Genomic DNA, 16393 nt, shown 5'->3' on the forward strand with positions numbered 1-16393 from the left:
GAGCACAATGGTAGAGGCCGACAGGCCAAACTGTAAGAAAGTAAAAATTGCACGATTACACAGTCCACAGTTTCAGCAGTGTTATCTAGCAGTTAATGAATGTTTAAAAGAATGTCTCATGCAGTATTTGTTTATTTTAATTTTCCCATGAAAGTTCCATTTACATACTTGGTTGAACAGTGAACCCCACCTCCTCTGTTTTTGCTCGTAACTCGAGTAAGTAAGAGTCGAGACGAAATTACTACGCCTTAATTCATTGGTGCTGGGCCAAACCCCCACGTCCTGACGCCCCTCGTCGAGGCCGTCCTCGAAGTGATCGGCGAGGACTCGCCCAACCTGTGCGGGTTGGAGGCCACCATAGGTGACACCGAAGAGTAGGTGACTGGTTTCTAGACCCGATTGTGTGAAGAGTAAATGGTTTTAAGGAACCGGTCACAGTAATGCAGAACTGTCGTTCCAGGCGAGGTTCTAAAAGACGAGGACAAATGATGATAAGAAGATGGGCATGTTGCCATTTGAATGGCATTACTGCCGAGTACTTTTATATAAAGACCAGAGGCCGGATGCCCGAAACTTTCTTACAACAAAGTTACAAACTTTTGAGTATTCCCGAAGCAAAATGTTTGTAAGTTTTGCGCAAGTTCTGACGAAATCCGTAGCTTGCGCAAAACTTACGATCTTTGTGCTTCGGGAATACTTAAAAGTTCGTAAATTTGTCATAAGATAAATCTACTAACTTTTTTGTCGTAAGAAAGTTCCGGGAATCTGGCTTCAGTTCTATTTCAACAACAAAAGCTCAAAGGCGGTTCGAAATATAAGTCACGAAACCGTCTTCCAGAGTGCACTCTAAGATCTGACGAGGCACCAGCGCTACCACATTTCTAATTATTTTCAACAAGGCTGAAACAGTTTCACCGAAGCTACAAATTCATGCAATAACACGGCATGCAATGAGAAATCAGGTGGTAAAGCTGTTTATTACCATCTTATAGAAATTAAATGCAACAAAGTGGCAATGGCTTTTCTTTAATGCTAACTGTAGCACGCTTTCAATATGCAAATTAAAAGATCACACACAGTACAACCATCCTGTTGCTTGTTTTACCAACTTAGGAAAATTGGCTCAAACATTAACTTCATTCTGGTCAAGAAGTTAACTACCCCCATGATGGTAACCTGTGTGAGTGAAATCAATACCAGTGAAGCTATGTGCTGTAATGTTTGAAGTTGTCCTATAAATGTGCAGTGCATTGTGGTTTGACTGGACATGTGACCACTAAATTTATGAACTGTTAATCGCATAGCTACACAGCTGCATTCTAACCTTTAGAATGCAGCTGTGTGCTCTTCACAACCAAATGCACATTTTCCTACACCATGTACTGGGCAATTGTGCAAGAAGTAACAACACTGCGCTCCGACCTCAAGCCTGTGCGTCAGTGTATAAACCAACTTGGCTCACAAACTTTGTCCTCTGTACCAACCCGTATGAATGAATTTTGGCGCAGCATCGGTGTCTTTATCAGGGTTACAAACTTTGCACAGTGTGTTCTCTTTGCCCATGCTGACAAGAACAAAACCTGACCACTTTTTACACATGAATTTGTCGCAGTGACAGCTCCAGGGGAATAGATCCACAGCCTGGTCCCTCTGGGAGCGGAGCAAGTGCGGCAGTGCTGCACGAGAGTCGGCCGCTGGAGGCGGTGCAGCGGGCTCCAACAAATGTGCCATACAGCCGACGTTGGTGCCGGGAGGCTTCACAGCGCTTCTTGCAGGAGACAGAAAGGCAGCAGCAGCTCGAGGGAGCTAATCTCCTGCTGGAGAAGGAGAGCACAGAAATGGTTAAGCAAGCTGCCACGGCAACAATTGCAGCAGCAACTGCTGCCGAGGAGTTCTACCAGCAGTCAAAAAAATTACTAGAGGACCAAAAAAATTTAATTCAACTGGAAACACAGCGTGCAGAATTGGAAATCAAATTGCTAAAAAAACAATTAGGAGAAGAGTAAACATTGACATATTACGCTGTTTTTAATTTTCATTTTGAATGTGTATATATATATATGACAAAGCCAACACAGCTGCTGATAAATAAAATCCATTTTACTTGCAACTGTATATTTCTAGATTCAGATCTGCTATACTCTGTCTCGTCCTACGATGGACTAAAGCCCAATGCTACACGCCGCCGGGTCCAATCACGAGCCTGTTTGAAACCATGTGGTATATTTGCTCCGTCAAACATATCGGTGCGCCGAAACGTGTCATGCGAAGACAAGTTTTTCATCTGCTTATCGAGAACTAACGGCGGCTCCGCCTGCTTGCAGGGTTTTTGCTCTAGTTCCTTGTCACAGCACGAATAGTTGCGACGCTCAAGGAATCTTGACTGCTGATCCATCTCCGTGCGCTCTGTCCGTACCGCCGTCAGCCTCGTATGCGCCTCAGTTGCCGCTAAGACTAAAAGCCTGCCTTGCATGTACTCATCGGAAGATCGTCTGGCTAATTTTATCATTTGCCTAATTTATCTTCGTATCTCCCTGAACCATAGCCTATGGTATTCGTGTTCCCGCTGCGCCGGGGTAATCGGCAGCAGTAGTCAAGCGTAATATGTGGGGACGGCGTGGGCGAAAATTCCACTCTCTTCCAACCTAACGCAGAAACAACATTTGGTATTCCAATGTTTGATCAATTAAAAACAAGCAGAATGCACTGGTACTCAAGACCATGCAAAGCAGCATGTGCAATATATTGGTATACTTACGCTCAACCGAAGAACTGGCTGACGATGGCATCCCGAGCCTCGTTGCTTTCATCACGGCCCGCTGCCACGGGCTCGACGGGAACCTCTTCGGGGAGGACAGTCCTTGGCATGCTGCAGGGGTATGTCTTGGCCAGGTTGTGCAGGACACAGCAGGCAACAGTGATGTCGCAGCATCTCTCTGGCTGCATCCTCAGCTCAGCATGGAGGCAATGAAATCTCCGCTTGAGCTGGCCTATTGTCCTGCACAGTGTATAAATAGAGCAAGATCTGTTATCCTTTTGAAGTGGTTTATAAGAACATCTAATGAGATCGGCATGCGATGTCTATCATCGCTCCAGCCCATCGAAAACATGGTATTATGCCTAATAGTTAATATTTTTGTTGGAATATTTTAACATAGTAATGAAATGCAGATTTTGTTAAAGATTTCAGTGATGTGATTGGTCTGAGTCATTTTGGAGCAGCCCTTGGAGCAGTCAAAAGTCAATTATGGTGCAACAAAAAGAACTTTTGTAGCATAAGCGCACATTCATTTTTATTGATACCAATGCAAACATCACGTCAAAATTAATTTTTCGGCCTGTCCAACTAAAGGGCAAAGTCTACGTTGCCTTCTCACATACGTTCAAACCTTTGTTAGCATCAACTGCGCAGCAAGAGTTCCTCAAACACAAAACTATAGCGTTCAGTTGCGTGGAGAAGCACCATGACAGGGTAACAAAAAGGTGAGTGATGAAGGACAGCACAAACTCCTTTAAATGGTTATTTTAGGTACTGAATGCCACTAAATTAGTACAATAACATTGGTCACATAAACTGATGTTTCCTTCAAGTTCTAGAGGTTGTAATAAAACTGCAATTTATAAATGAGATAAAAAAAACAAAGCAATTATCATTTGATTATCAACATAAATTACATTTTATCTGTAGAACTTCAGAGCAAAAACGGCATGTGAACGAAACTTAAAAACAAACCCGCCGAACTCATTCAGGCTCTTCCCGAGATTTCATCCACTGCTCCTGTCAATTTAGTTCTAATCTACTCGCACCTACAGAAAATTGATAGCTAAACAAATGAGTTGGCATAAATAAATAAACATGCATAAGAGCATATATAAATGCTCTTGCAATACCAAAGTACCCTTACTAAATCTCGAAATTGGAAAAGGTGCCGCCGGGATCTTGTAATCCATCATATTTACGAGCCGAAGTTGTGTTCAGGAATTGTGTTGAGTCTCACTTTGGAGGAGAGCTTTCTCCTTAACACAGGGTCCGCTGCAGAGAAGCAAGACATACAAAGTTGCGATGCCTACTCCGTGGTGTTTGCTTCTTTGCAGTACACCGGTGCGTGGTGAAAAGCGCATTCAACGACACTATAGTCCGTTGCAACCTAAGAACGAAGGGCGAGGGTAAGACGGGTTGGGGAGGAGGAAGCAGGCGGAACGCTAAAGAGAGAAGGAGGTTTCCCCCTCTCTTCTCTAGCGTTCCGTCTGCTTCCTCCTCCCCGGCCTGTCTTACCCTCGCCCTTCGTTCTTAGGTTGCAACGGACTATAGCTAACCCTCCAGAATGAACAGACGACTAACATAAAAATTATTGCGAAACTTCCAGATATTGCCTGTCATTCATACGAAATGTGATGGAATGGTATCGTATACGAGACTATAATCAAAAGTTTTGAAAACCTGAAAACTTGCGTAAGCATATCGTGACGGTCCGGCCGGGCAGCGAAGCCCGAGCTATTATATTTTCAGTATTATTAAAATGAAAATAAGTTTTGGTGCTACGTTGGTGCAAATTTCTCACATTTTTGTTAAATGTAGCAGGACGTAGCAGGGTAATCACTTTGGCGCAAATGGCGCAGCAATCCCATCACAGATATAATGAAAATGTTCTTCGCAAAAACTTGCAAGGAAAATTGCAGTTTGAGATAAGCAGTATTTAATAAGATATGCTTGAATAAGTCTGTACACAAACTGTCTAAAAACAAAACCTGCCTAAGCCAGTGTTTTTTTTTCACATTGCAAGCTGTTTTTTTTTTCTAAGAATTGCTTTACATTTAGGCAATATAGAGTAACAAAAAAAATTAACTGCTATTGTTTGAAATGTGTAAACAGCTAGTAAAAACCTGTAGGTTAATAAACCCAGTCATACAGGAAGGATATGTTTCAGAGAAGTTCTAACTTCTATTCTGGAGTTTATACAGAAAAGAGCAAATGAAATATAACAATTATTGTGACATATAGAGTTAACTGGCTAATGGTTGAATTTTGTGAATTGATGTTCTTCATTCCCACAATGCTGGCTAACCTTAGAATAAACATTTCAGGCTATGGCAGTAGGTTATAGCCCGTAGTATAAATAAGGTATAGTAGAGATACGCCTTCCTCTCCTTGCTTCTGAGCAGCCGTAGCCTACTATGCAAGAACATAAAAATGGCAACAAATGTAAAGCTCAGGCACAACCACATAAAAAAGGTTAGGTGCCTCAAGGTACCGAAACACTGAACCGTCGAACCAGGACGCATAGCCTGGCTTTACCGTTCCACGATGCTCCTCGTTGTGCTATGTGACGCATTGTAGGCGACCTCCGCTGCTGATGACGGAGACAGGAAGGGCGTCATCAGCCATGGCTTGCAGGTGTAGCCGCTGTCTCCAAGCAGTAGGCCCTCGTAAACGCCATCGGCCAGCTTGCCTGACAACGAGCCCTCGGTGAATATCCTAGAGTCGTGGGTGCTTCCAGGCCATTTTGCAACCACATTGCGGATACGGTAAAAGACGTCAACCACTAACTGTACATTTATTGAATGGTACAGATGGCGGTTAACGTACACCTCCTCATGCACTTGTGGTGCCTGTATCCGAATGTGAGTGCCATCAACAGCACCCACGACCGAAGGAAACCCACCGATCTCAAAGAAGGCCTGTTGTAAGGCATGACCCTCAGCTTCACCTGGCCACCTGCATTGTAGATGGATTTGAGTGAGTCTGTAGCACTATGACATTAACAGTGACAGTTTTGTTGTTATGATCACATGCTTCAAAATAACACAGCTATCATTCATCGTCATCAATAGTGAGCAATAAAAGCCTCGTCTGCACAATGACAGTACTCAGTAGCCGCAAGACTAGCTCAGTAGCAACAAGTGCATAGTTGGGAGTGCAGAAACCAGGCTGTTTGTAAATGTCTGCACTCCTACTTTATTTGTAGATTAGTTGAATTTGCACCTGCACCAATAATAGGTACTAAGGGAGTCATTTTGTACACTCCAGTTGGTTCGTGTAATTTTACTGCCCAGTTCACTGGTCTGCATGTCACGCTCATTACCAAAGAACAAATATCGAGTGCTGAAGCAACACTTTTAATGATCCTTTAGGGAGGTAGCAGTATACGTGGGGATCGATGCGCTGGCAGATATTCAGGCTAGCAAGCCTACAGCTTAGGAAACAAAAACGAAAGGGTCATTGCGCAGGTGGTGCGCCGTAAATAAATTGCAGAATAGGTGTGCGGAGAAGACCACCTTTAACGAATTCGGGGGTTTCAGCGAACACAATTCACGCACCGAAATTTCTATACAAAGGGTTTCTGAAATAATGGTGATTGCTCATCGAGCAATCTAGGCCCAGGCTTTTTTTCTCGGAAAACTGGCCTGCACATGCGCCTAATATCGGGACGCACCAGAGATGCTCCAGACCACTTACCCTATGAAGTCTTGGGCACGACGTGCCAAGGCCTGAGTCACCCGCCTCACAGTCCGCGAAGCAGTGGAGACGTGCACACGGATGTAGTCCCCTGCGGTGATGAGGAAGTTCCCCGTGGCGTAGAAGGCGACAATGACCTGCTGCTCTGCAGAGAGGGCGCGGCTGCGACGCGTCGGCCGCTCCAAGTCCGGGCGCAGTGTGTCGGCGAGGAACACAATGCCCGCGCGACCGAATCGAAAGCGCTCCTGCAGTTCGTCCTCATCGAACTCCTCCAAAGGGTTCAAGCGGTCACGGAACACACGCTGCCGTCCCATCATCACAACAGCGTACTGGGCGAACACGCGCTCTCTTCGATGTCGGCGTCGCGTCACAGTCGACATTGCGTCCCTTCACCAATCCGTCCGCAAATCAGTTGTCAGTCAGTCCGGTAGTCAGTCGGCGAGCGAGTCGGAGGGTCGGTTGGGCAAACGGCAGGAGAAGACAAACAGTGAAAATCAGGTGATAACTAAAGCGCGGGAAACGTGCGTCGCAAAACACGGAGAACAAAACAACCAAAAACAACGAATCTATAAAGACCGTTGCCAAACCCGAAATCAACGCTGCAAACTTATGCTGTGTTTGGCGGCACAATAGATGCATCAAGATATTTATTATTTTTTTAAAGCACATATATATTTTCATGCATAAAAAGAAACATTGTGATACGATGTTGTTTTTATTTTTCTTAATAAAGACAAAACTAGCAAAAACGTTTCTTAAAAGGCTATTGTTTGCTTCGACCGGAAAGTGGCGGGAGCTACCGCATAATAATAAAACACGGAGAAATTGTGCGTCGAGTTTTTGTCGAACGCGGCTAGGTACTCGGATGTACCTAGGTAGGGAAACGCGGTTAACTTTTAACCGCGGTTAGAGTTAACCAGCTTCGAGCAAACGGGCCCTGGGAGCGATTTGCAAACCAGTATTCGGACAAAGAGGAAGGCGATATAAAACAAACGAAGTGCGAAACGGCTGCTTTATTTTTTTTTTTTTTCTAAATATATCTGGCTTTAAATTGAGCTCTAAAAATATTAGTTTTTTTCTTTTTTCCCCCAAAAAAACGTTCACGTGCCAAGTGGGGTGGTTCAAACGGCCACAACACCGCGCCCTGCGCTTTCGATAATTTCGAACGTGGTTGGAACTTCGAATCAATTCGGAAATCGGAGCTTATTCTACGTTATGTGAGCTACTATAATCTACGTATGTACTGGCTCGAATCTCCCGCTGCCTGTTGGCCGCTTCCGGCAGTGGCGGAAGCCGGGCGAAGAAGACCGAGCTCGAGATCGGCGGCGAAGAGCCCGTGGCCCGAGCCCTCGCCGAGCGCCCGACCTGCATGCGCATGCAACTCGTTTGTTCCAGAAAAATTCTGCACCATCTATGAGGAAAAGGGCACAAATAAATAGCGGTTGAATCCCCCTTAAATCTAGCTCAGGGCCACCGTGCTCATGGCTGCGCTGTGCCGCCATGATCTTCCAACGTGCTGCACGTTGCACGCGCCTCGTGCATCGACCCACTTTGCGCTATTTTCAAAACATGAAGGGGCTTTAAGGAGGAGTAGAGTTGCTGCATGGACGCTTTCAAGTGGCTGTGCATGGGCGCCGCCCTAACCGACCTTCAGTTTTGGTTCCCTCTTATTCCGTTCGCTCCACTTCATCATTACCACAGCAGGACAGATTATTGCCATTTCACGCGTTACGGTGTTCTTTTCCCCAGCACAGCATAGACCCTTGTGGAGACTCGTCAACGCCCGCTTCAGTGGCTCGGCATCTCGGTAAGGCAAGGGAAGGTCGGCTATGGCGGCTCAATCTGGCGCGCGCTGAAAGCGTCTATAGGCTCCCCACGGGAGCCAGAGTTGCGCGTTCATTTTCGTAGCGCCGCCTTTTGTGCACGGCATAGTGATCCCGCTCGTCACGTGACTGAATTCGGCAAATAGCGGCGCCGCGCGTTCGAGGCGCGCTCAAAAGCAGGGTAACGTTCGGCGGGGCGCGCGCACGTCTACTTTCCTGCACGGCACTCGATCCGGCTCCTCACGTGTTCGGATCTCGGCGAATGGCGGCGCGGTGGCAGGTGGAAAACAGACGAGCAACTCTGGCTCCCGTAGGGAGCTTATACAGGAACTCTAAGGAGGAGGGAATTGCACCGCCCTCTGTTTGTCGTCGTTCCAAGCGCTTTCGTGCCCAGTTTCCTTTCCTTCCGCCGGGTGGCAGTACCGTCACGCGTGTCTAGTTTCCTCCGGCTCCTCGGGGCGGCGATAGACCTGGACATGTGTGTATATGTACCGTTCGTCACGATGATCACCGATCAAGACAATAAATCTGTTCGTACCTTTGTTCAAAATTCTCGGACGTCTGTGCCATGTGTTAAACAGCTTCTCTGGTCATCCAGACAGTGGAATGCCTCATCAATTTTATTATTAATATTATTATTATCGTTATTGTTAGTATTGATGAATTGAATTGAATCGATGGTTATGCATCAATTCCTCTCCTTCACGTTTCGTAGTATATTCCTTCCTAATCAGCATGACTTCCTGTCCCCCGGCAGATCGACACCTACCAATCTCGTATATTTTACGTCTGCTGCATCTGAAGTAGTTTGTAACACTATTCAGCTCGACGTTTCTGTTTTCGACCTGAGTAAGGCCTTGGACGTTGTCGACCACAACATCCTCTTATACAAGCTTTCTTCTTATGGAGTACGAGGTTCGGTATACAATTTGTTAAAAAGCTAAGTGCAAAAGCGTACGTCCGTGCCAAGACTACTACACCGTCCTTGCCAAGCCCTGGAGTGCCCCAGGGATCTGTCTTGGGCCCCTCCTTTTTAAGATTTTTGTAAATGATGCCTCTCAGGTTATAGCAAACCTCATTTCTGCAGTGTGCTGATGATAGAAAACTTAACAAAAGAATACCGACCTTAGAGGATTTCATTACACTTCAGAATGACGCACATTCCTTCGGTCATTGGTGTTTAGACAATCCGTTTGAATGATTCTAAAACAACAGTACTGACATATTCTCCGAAAATTTACGATATATTCTTGCTATATAATTATCATGGCGAACTGCTGTCACGCTTAAAGGGGCCCTGCAATGACTTTTTTACTCATTTTTAATTTGCACCGAACCTGAGCGCACTGAACGTAGTAACTTAGTGAAACTTTTCTTTACTCGAAATTCCCTTTTTTTTAAAGTTATAGGCAAATCAACATTACAAAAACAAGCAAAAAATAACCTCCCTCATGACGTCCTTGGTTGCTTGAGTGTGGCCGTGAGCTAGAGGAGAAGTAGTGAGGTCATCGAGCGCTCACGGCTGCCGTACTCCGTGTCGACGGCGCGAGAGGGCGCCATTGAAGCGTGTTCTGGATAGGATGTATGCAGCGGGCAGCCAGAGCGGCTCTCATTGCATTTGCTGGGCGATTAAATGCTAATTCGGCATGACACTTCATTGGCCACACACGACAGGAAACACGGGGTAAAGATCAGTTCAGAATGGGAGCTACTTTGCGCTGCCATACCGCGAAACGGCCAAACCGCAAGACAAAGCTTCTCGCCGAAGGCCTTCGGAACGCTCGGAGCCGGTCGGACCCTAGCCTGCCCATACGACCGCAGCGTCGCCGCATACATCCAGGACCTTTCCGTGTCGGCGCCTGATCCCACTACTTCTTTCTAGTATACGCCGCCTTTTCCACCACTTGGTGGCGGGAATGTCGACGGGTCATTTCTTGTTTCCGTACTCTATGAACCGCATTCGTTTCTTTTTTGATCTGAAATACCGAACAAAAACTACTTTTATAAATAACTGAAACGGTTCGCGCCACTTATATTTTGTATTTCGACTAAAAAGAAACTTTTAGCGGCTATGACCAGTAATAAGCCCAGGACCAAAGACGTCACATTTCGCGCGCTTTCGATACCGTGGGTCGCCCTCGTCGGTGGAGTGGGTTTCCGCGTCGTCCGGTTAGAATATGACGCACTGATATTTAGTTACTCTCCCCGTGTCCGCTGGCTTGCCCGAACCCCAAGAGACCTGGAAACCGCAAAAAAGGAAGACGCTTAAATATGATTGCAGGGCCCCTTTAAGTGAACTGAGGGACCTTAGTGTTGTTCATGAATCAACCCTGAGATTTGACACCTGAGTGGTTATATCGCACTTGCGCACGTTACGTGCCAAATCTCGCATAACGAAGAAATTAAAGATCCCGTCCATTATTTTTTTCGCTCTGTACTGTTCCTTAGTAAGATCCGAGCTAGACTACGCCTCGGTGGTTTGGAACGGCATTTCCAAAACTAACAGTTTACCAGACGATCGAGTACAAAACAAATTTATTTCCATCTTTAAATGTTGTTATTTTGAGAAAGGTGCTCATTGTGTAAACATTGGGGGAAACTCACAACTCGTCAACTTGTTGTGGCTCAAGAAGCGTGGGATCGAGGCAGATCTGCTGTTTTTTGTTTAAAGGGACACTGACAGGGTATTTATGCTCGACAAGGTTTTTATTTGTATGCGACAGATAAGAACCCAATTACCCAAAAAACAATTCGCGGCTTGAAATTCGTTTCTTTTTTTGCGCCCGAAAATTTCCGATCGAGAACTGGCCGGTTTGAGTCACACTCACTCTCTTCTCTGCGGTCAGGAGCCGATTTCTATGGTTTAGAAACAGCCGCCAAATGTAATCAAAGTCGTTGATCATCGACGGCATACATACAGTATTAAAATAGAAAAAAAAATATACCTTTTTTTTGTGGTTTCGAAAACGCTGCAAATACGTTGATTGGAAAAAAAAACAAAAAAAAACAAGCTGCACTGCTACGTGATTTGCGCCAACTTTCTCCTCTATATTTCTTCTTCCTCAGCAGTCCAGTTTTGGTTTCGGTTTCGAGCAGTTCCGTTTTTTGGCATTATTAAAAATATATGTGACGCTGTAGCAAAATATTGACTGTAGTCTTCTGACACCACAATAAATCGTCTGGAAAAAAATTCAAGATATTTGGGGGGATGTCAGGGTCCCTATGAAGGGATGCTTCAATGAAATTTGAACTATACCCATCGGGTTCAAAAATAGGTCGAATATGATCCACAATATCCGTAAATGACAATCGCGCGTTTGTATTTTGAGCCCGGTGGCTGTATTTTTTCTTTAAACAGCCCACTCTGGCAGGCGCTGGGACAGCAGCCAGCGGAGAGCACGTGACATCCAACGCAATCGTGACGTAGTTCGTCTCGGGACGAGCAAAGCTGCGGCGAGGCCACGGGCGAGGCTCACGTCGAGAGGATGGCCTAGTCGTTCCAGCCGCCGAAGTGGCTGCTTTTGTACGAATTTTGAGTGACGGGCTAATCTTCTACAATCTTGTAGAGGGACAATAATGGCTTCTGGGACCCACAAAAGAGATTCTCGGAGAGAGGAGAGTTCCTCCTTCCACCTCTTCTCTTGTGGTGGCTAGAGGCGAGACAGCCTTTGTAACTATCTGCCAAGGTTCCTAGACAGTCATTACAAACGAGACGTTAGCGACATCCGTTTAATTCGTTTTACAATTCTTTTTCGTGTCTTTGTTAGCAGTATAATGGTGTGTCTGATGTGATACTGCTCCTTTGAACACATATAGACAACAAAAATAAGCGACGAAATTTCGTTGTAGTATCTTTTTAAGACCCTGCACGGCTCGATTAACTCTCTTAGCCTTCTGTCCGAAGTGAGCCGTAGAGATCCTCGTGTGCCTACACGGCTTCAATCATCTTTTTATATAGCTCGACATTTTAGCCACTGAAACCCGATCCAAACATCGGCTGAGAGTTATAATCTCAGCTACTCTGATACAATTGATATTAGGGACTTTTAGCAAACCGTTACCGTTTTCCGCGTACCGCACTACCGGAGCCTTTGAAGAGTGCTTTTAAGCGCGTGCCTGGGTGATACCGTGACCGCCGGGTGCGCGCTTAAAAGCACGCTTCAAAGGCTCCGGTAGTGCGGTACGCGGAAAACGGTAACAGTTTGCAAAAAGTCCCCCTTCTTAAGTCATGTGGGAGCACGTTCGGAAATGCTGTTCGAAACTTCCTCTTGCAAGAAAAGGACTGATCAGTTGAAGAATTGATATTTGTCAGTACGATATCCTAGTATTTGCTTTTTGCTCTCAGATCTGGTGATGTCTCTGCTTTGTGCTTCTGATTTTCCTTGTTGATTTGAGTGTCTTTCGTACTTGTTATTACTTTTAGTCTCAGACTTGTGGACTACGCTCCCCCTTCTCCACTCGTGTGCATGTTTGTTTGTATGTGTTTTTGCTTTTTTTAAAGTGCGCCAGCACTAAAACCGATTGGTTGTTCCTGGACACTATAATAAACACTGATTGATTCATTGATTGAGTAGAATTATCATTATCATCAATGTCGATAGTTCATATTATTATGTAAAATAGTAGCCTACCGCACAGAACATTCATCGATGATAACTTGTTCGCCTCGCTAGAATTACCGTTGTTCTTCTCTTTATTCATTCCAACCGTCATCTGGAAACACTTCTGGCAGAGCAAGTTTAAAATCAGATTGCCGCCCACTTCGTGAGCTTCCGAGCAGTTCCCCGTTTTCAAATCCCAAGAGCAAGAACTCGTTATGGTGAAAGTGTGCGCGTATTTTATATGCCAACTGTTTTCAATACTATTCCGCACTCATTGCTTTCCTTGACTTCAAACAAAACACTAAAGAGAAGTCTAAGATCTGTGTTTTCAGATGTGTTGCTACAGCAATTTGGATCACATTGGGAAACCTGCCTGTACAGTTACATCTACCTCGTTTATTGTCATCTTTGCAGAGGAGCATATCCAATGACGTCAACGGATTCGGGATTTCAAATAATCTAGCCCCTTCGTTTTTTTTTTTTTTTTTCGTTTTCTTTTAAAGTTTGTGTACTGTTTGATTGTATTATGGTGAACACTCGAATCTGTTTGTTTTTTTCACCGAAAAATAACTACTTACATAAGACTTCTCTGAACTTTGATGCCAGTATCAGAGTAGTATGTGAGCGTGCGTGTAAGATTTGTTTCACAAGACTGTGTCGTACTAGGCAGCGAAGTTATGCGTGTGTGTGTGAGAGAGAGTTCATGTTCTTCCATACGGATGCGAATTCAACTCGTCCACATCTCCGACAAGCATTTTTTTTTTTTTCAAACCGACGCTGAGCATCTGGTTGTGTGCGTGCGAGTTTATGTTTTTTTTAATTTTTTCTACTTAAATTATTTGAAATACTGTCGATCCTTCGCAGGACCAAGATAGGAGTGGATTTGCACAACACAAAAAATACACGCGCTCAAAATGCGCAGGTGAATAACACGTATTCAACACAACGATGAAGTGACAACTCTAAGCAAAAGCTGTCAGAAATCTCTGAAACAAGGGAACGAAACTCTTCTCGAGTTCCAGCAGCATGCGCCGGGAGCTTTTTCTATTTTCGCGCTTTTTGCAAAAAGAACGAGTACCTATAAACAGTCCTTGGAAAACTTCCACTCTTCCACATAGCGAGCATGCTTGTTGTGGGTTATACGCGACATGCTCTCAATCGTATACTGTTGCTTATTTACTAGAACCAAGTTATCCAATATGTTATAAAAAAGGTGAAGCCTGCTTCTGCTTCCTCCACACTTGAAGGACGGGTCGATTTGCCCTTTTCTAAAGAGGTGACACAAAGTCCAGCCGTCGATAGCAAGAAAAAACAAAAAGGCAACGCACGCCGTTGAACTTGCTCCAGATATGCGATATTTAACATGCGGGTGCCAGACTTCACATGCGTATTCTAATAAAGGCCTTATTAGAATCTTCTATGCTGTGAGTCTTGTTTCTGAGGAAGCGAGGTTAAGGGAGCGCCCGATTACCCTAGCCTTTTATTAGCTTCTCCGACTATATTGCTAGCGTGCGGTGTCCAACTTAGGCTCGAGGCTATGGTAAGACCAAGGTATCTAAACTCTGACACTCGGCTTAGTGCTTTGTCGTGCAGCATATACACATCTTCTAACGGCTGTCGTTTATGAGTGATCGTCATACATACTGTGTTGTCTAAGTTTGCCACTTAACACGCCATTCATTGATCGGAGACGAATATTCGTTTAGCATAATGTGAACAGTAACGGACTTTACTTCAGTATAAATTGCACAATCGTCGGCAAATAATCTGGCTTTTACAGGTGACTCTTTGATAAGGTCATTACCCGAAACTGCAGGAGACCCATGCAGAACAGAACCCTGTAGAACACCCGAGTTCACATCACATTCATCCAAGCTAACATCGTGATATAACTAGCCTTAAACTTTGCTAATAACTGCACACTGTTTCATTATGGGACTAACATTTGTTTGCTTTTAATTTTAATTTTTCATTGCTTTGCATTGTAAAATTTCTTTCCGCCATAATGCTGGACCTGGTCTTACAAGCTCTAGCTGGCTCTGACCAGTCCGACAAGAACTCTGCTGTATCCGCATTCCTTAATTAATATATTACTATTACTATTATTCCCGCGTGTTCTGAAAAATAAATTCCAAAAACCCGGGCACCGCTTGCCATTGCCTAAAAGAGTGAAATAAAAAGTATCATCGGCAAATTTAACATATTTTCAAGCATGCAGCTCGCTTACTCTCGGTAAGCCTGCCTGAAAATATGTTAAATTAAAATAACGTAAAATTAATACAAATGTTGCAATTGGACAGGAACTACAAGATCCGACAGGTCGTTCCCGCATCGCCGTAAAGGAATAAAAGGGCGCTATGAAGTGCACGCCCCGGTGCGTGGCTTGTCCGAACTCACCTGCAGAGCGCCGATGGAAGGGAGCGGCTTTCGCCTGGTGCCAAGCAAGGAGGCGTCGCGGCAACACCAATGCACCCACTGAATCTCGACCGAGATCAAGCTGCACGCAAGCGCCGCGCGTCCCACCGTCCCCACGGGTCGTTTATCCCCAGGCGTCTTCCCTAGTATTTCCCTACTCGCTCCTCGAGTCTTTCTTTCGGAAATGAAGCGAAAGCAATACGCTACGAGGAGCAGCGGTTCCAGTTTCTGGAAAATCGTATTTATTGTGGTGCCACGTGAACTTTTGTTTTCATCAGTGTCGAAGAAACCATGAAACATTCCTGGGCTCTATACACTATTATTATCCAGTAAAGAAAAATAAGGCGATCCTCTCCTTCAGGTTAGACGAGGGGTCTTCTTTAATTTGTCGTCTTCTCAAAGCCCCTATGCTTGACATGCAATGACATGCATAGCCTAGCTTATTCAGCACCCTGCACCCTGTAACACAGCAAGACGAGGTCTGGAATATTAAAATATCTGCACACCGAGTTCTTAACTTAGTATCCCTCAAAACCTGGACAGCATACAGTGTTGCCAGTTTGTGCCAAATTATAAAAAGAGCATTCGCAGAATTTGGTGCTGATACGAAAAATAAATTGACCGTTCGTTATAGTTACGAACATTGCTTGCAATGGTTGTTATGGATCAGTTGCTTATATTATGTTTGCGCTTTTATTCAAACTGAGCACATACTTTTGACGTACTATTCGAGCATCATATAAGCATAAATAGCCCGCTATAATTTTTTTGTGTGTTTTTTATTATTATTTAGCTTTCGAAGAATTTCTGGATCAAACCAAGGCTGGAGAACGAAGTTTAAATCTCGTTCCCCGAACTCCTAGAAAAATCTAGACATAATCAGGCTTCCGGGGACCAGCTCGCTTTTGTAGCTTCTGCTAAGCTCACACTTCAAGGGGAAACCGAGTCACGGCCGGACTGGGAGCGCGCGCTCTCTTTCTCGCGCTTCCAGTCCGGCCGTGACCGTCCAAGGTACGTCTTAGAAGATCAAATATTTGACCGCATCGGCCACCCATATCGCTCATGTCACAATGGTACGCTTGGAAGCAGCATTAGGA

General features: G+C 44.9%; 2 protein-coding genes across 2 annotated transcripts in view; both read right to left on the reverse strand.

Annotated features, from left to right (window-relative positions):
• Window positions 1–15352, reverse strand: part of LOC8041177 (sarcoplasmic calcium-binding protein 1) — a 308124-nt gene extending 292772 nt beyond the window's left edge. Inside the window, exon 1 of the mRNA XM_040500478.2 lies at window positions 15279–15352. The gene's annotated coding sequence lies outside the window, so the exon portion shown is untranslated. The remainder of the gene's footprint in view (window positions 1–15278) is intronic.
• On the reverse strand, window positions 2761–6837 carry LOC115318370 (putative nuclease HARBI1). The gene is made up of 4 exons (XM_042291652.1): window positions 6458–6837; window positions 5664–5716; window positions 5297–5450; window positions 2761–2998 (listed from the first exon to the last, which is right to left on the reverse strand). The coding sequence occupies exons 1-4, from the start codon at window positions 6835–6837 to the stop codon at window positions 2761–2763; spliced, it is 825 nt and encodes a 274-aa protein (XP_042147586.1).
• Window positions 15353–16393: the final 1041 nt, after the last annotated feature.

Source organism: Ixodes scapularis, unplaced genomic scaffold (assembly GCF_016920785.2).
Source record: "Ixodes scapularis isolate PalLabHiFi unplaced genomic scaffold, ASM1692078v2 PGA_scaffold2__306_contigs__length_199485367, whole genome shotgun sequence".
NCBI lineage: Eukaryota > Metazoa > Arthropoda > Arachnida > Ixodida > Ixodidae > Ixodes > Ixodes scapularis.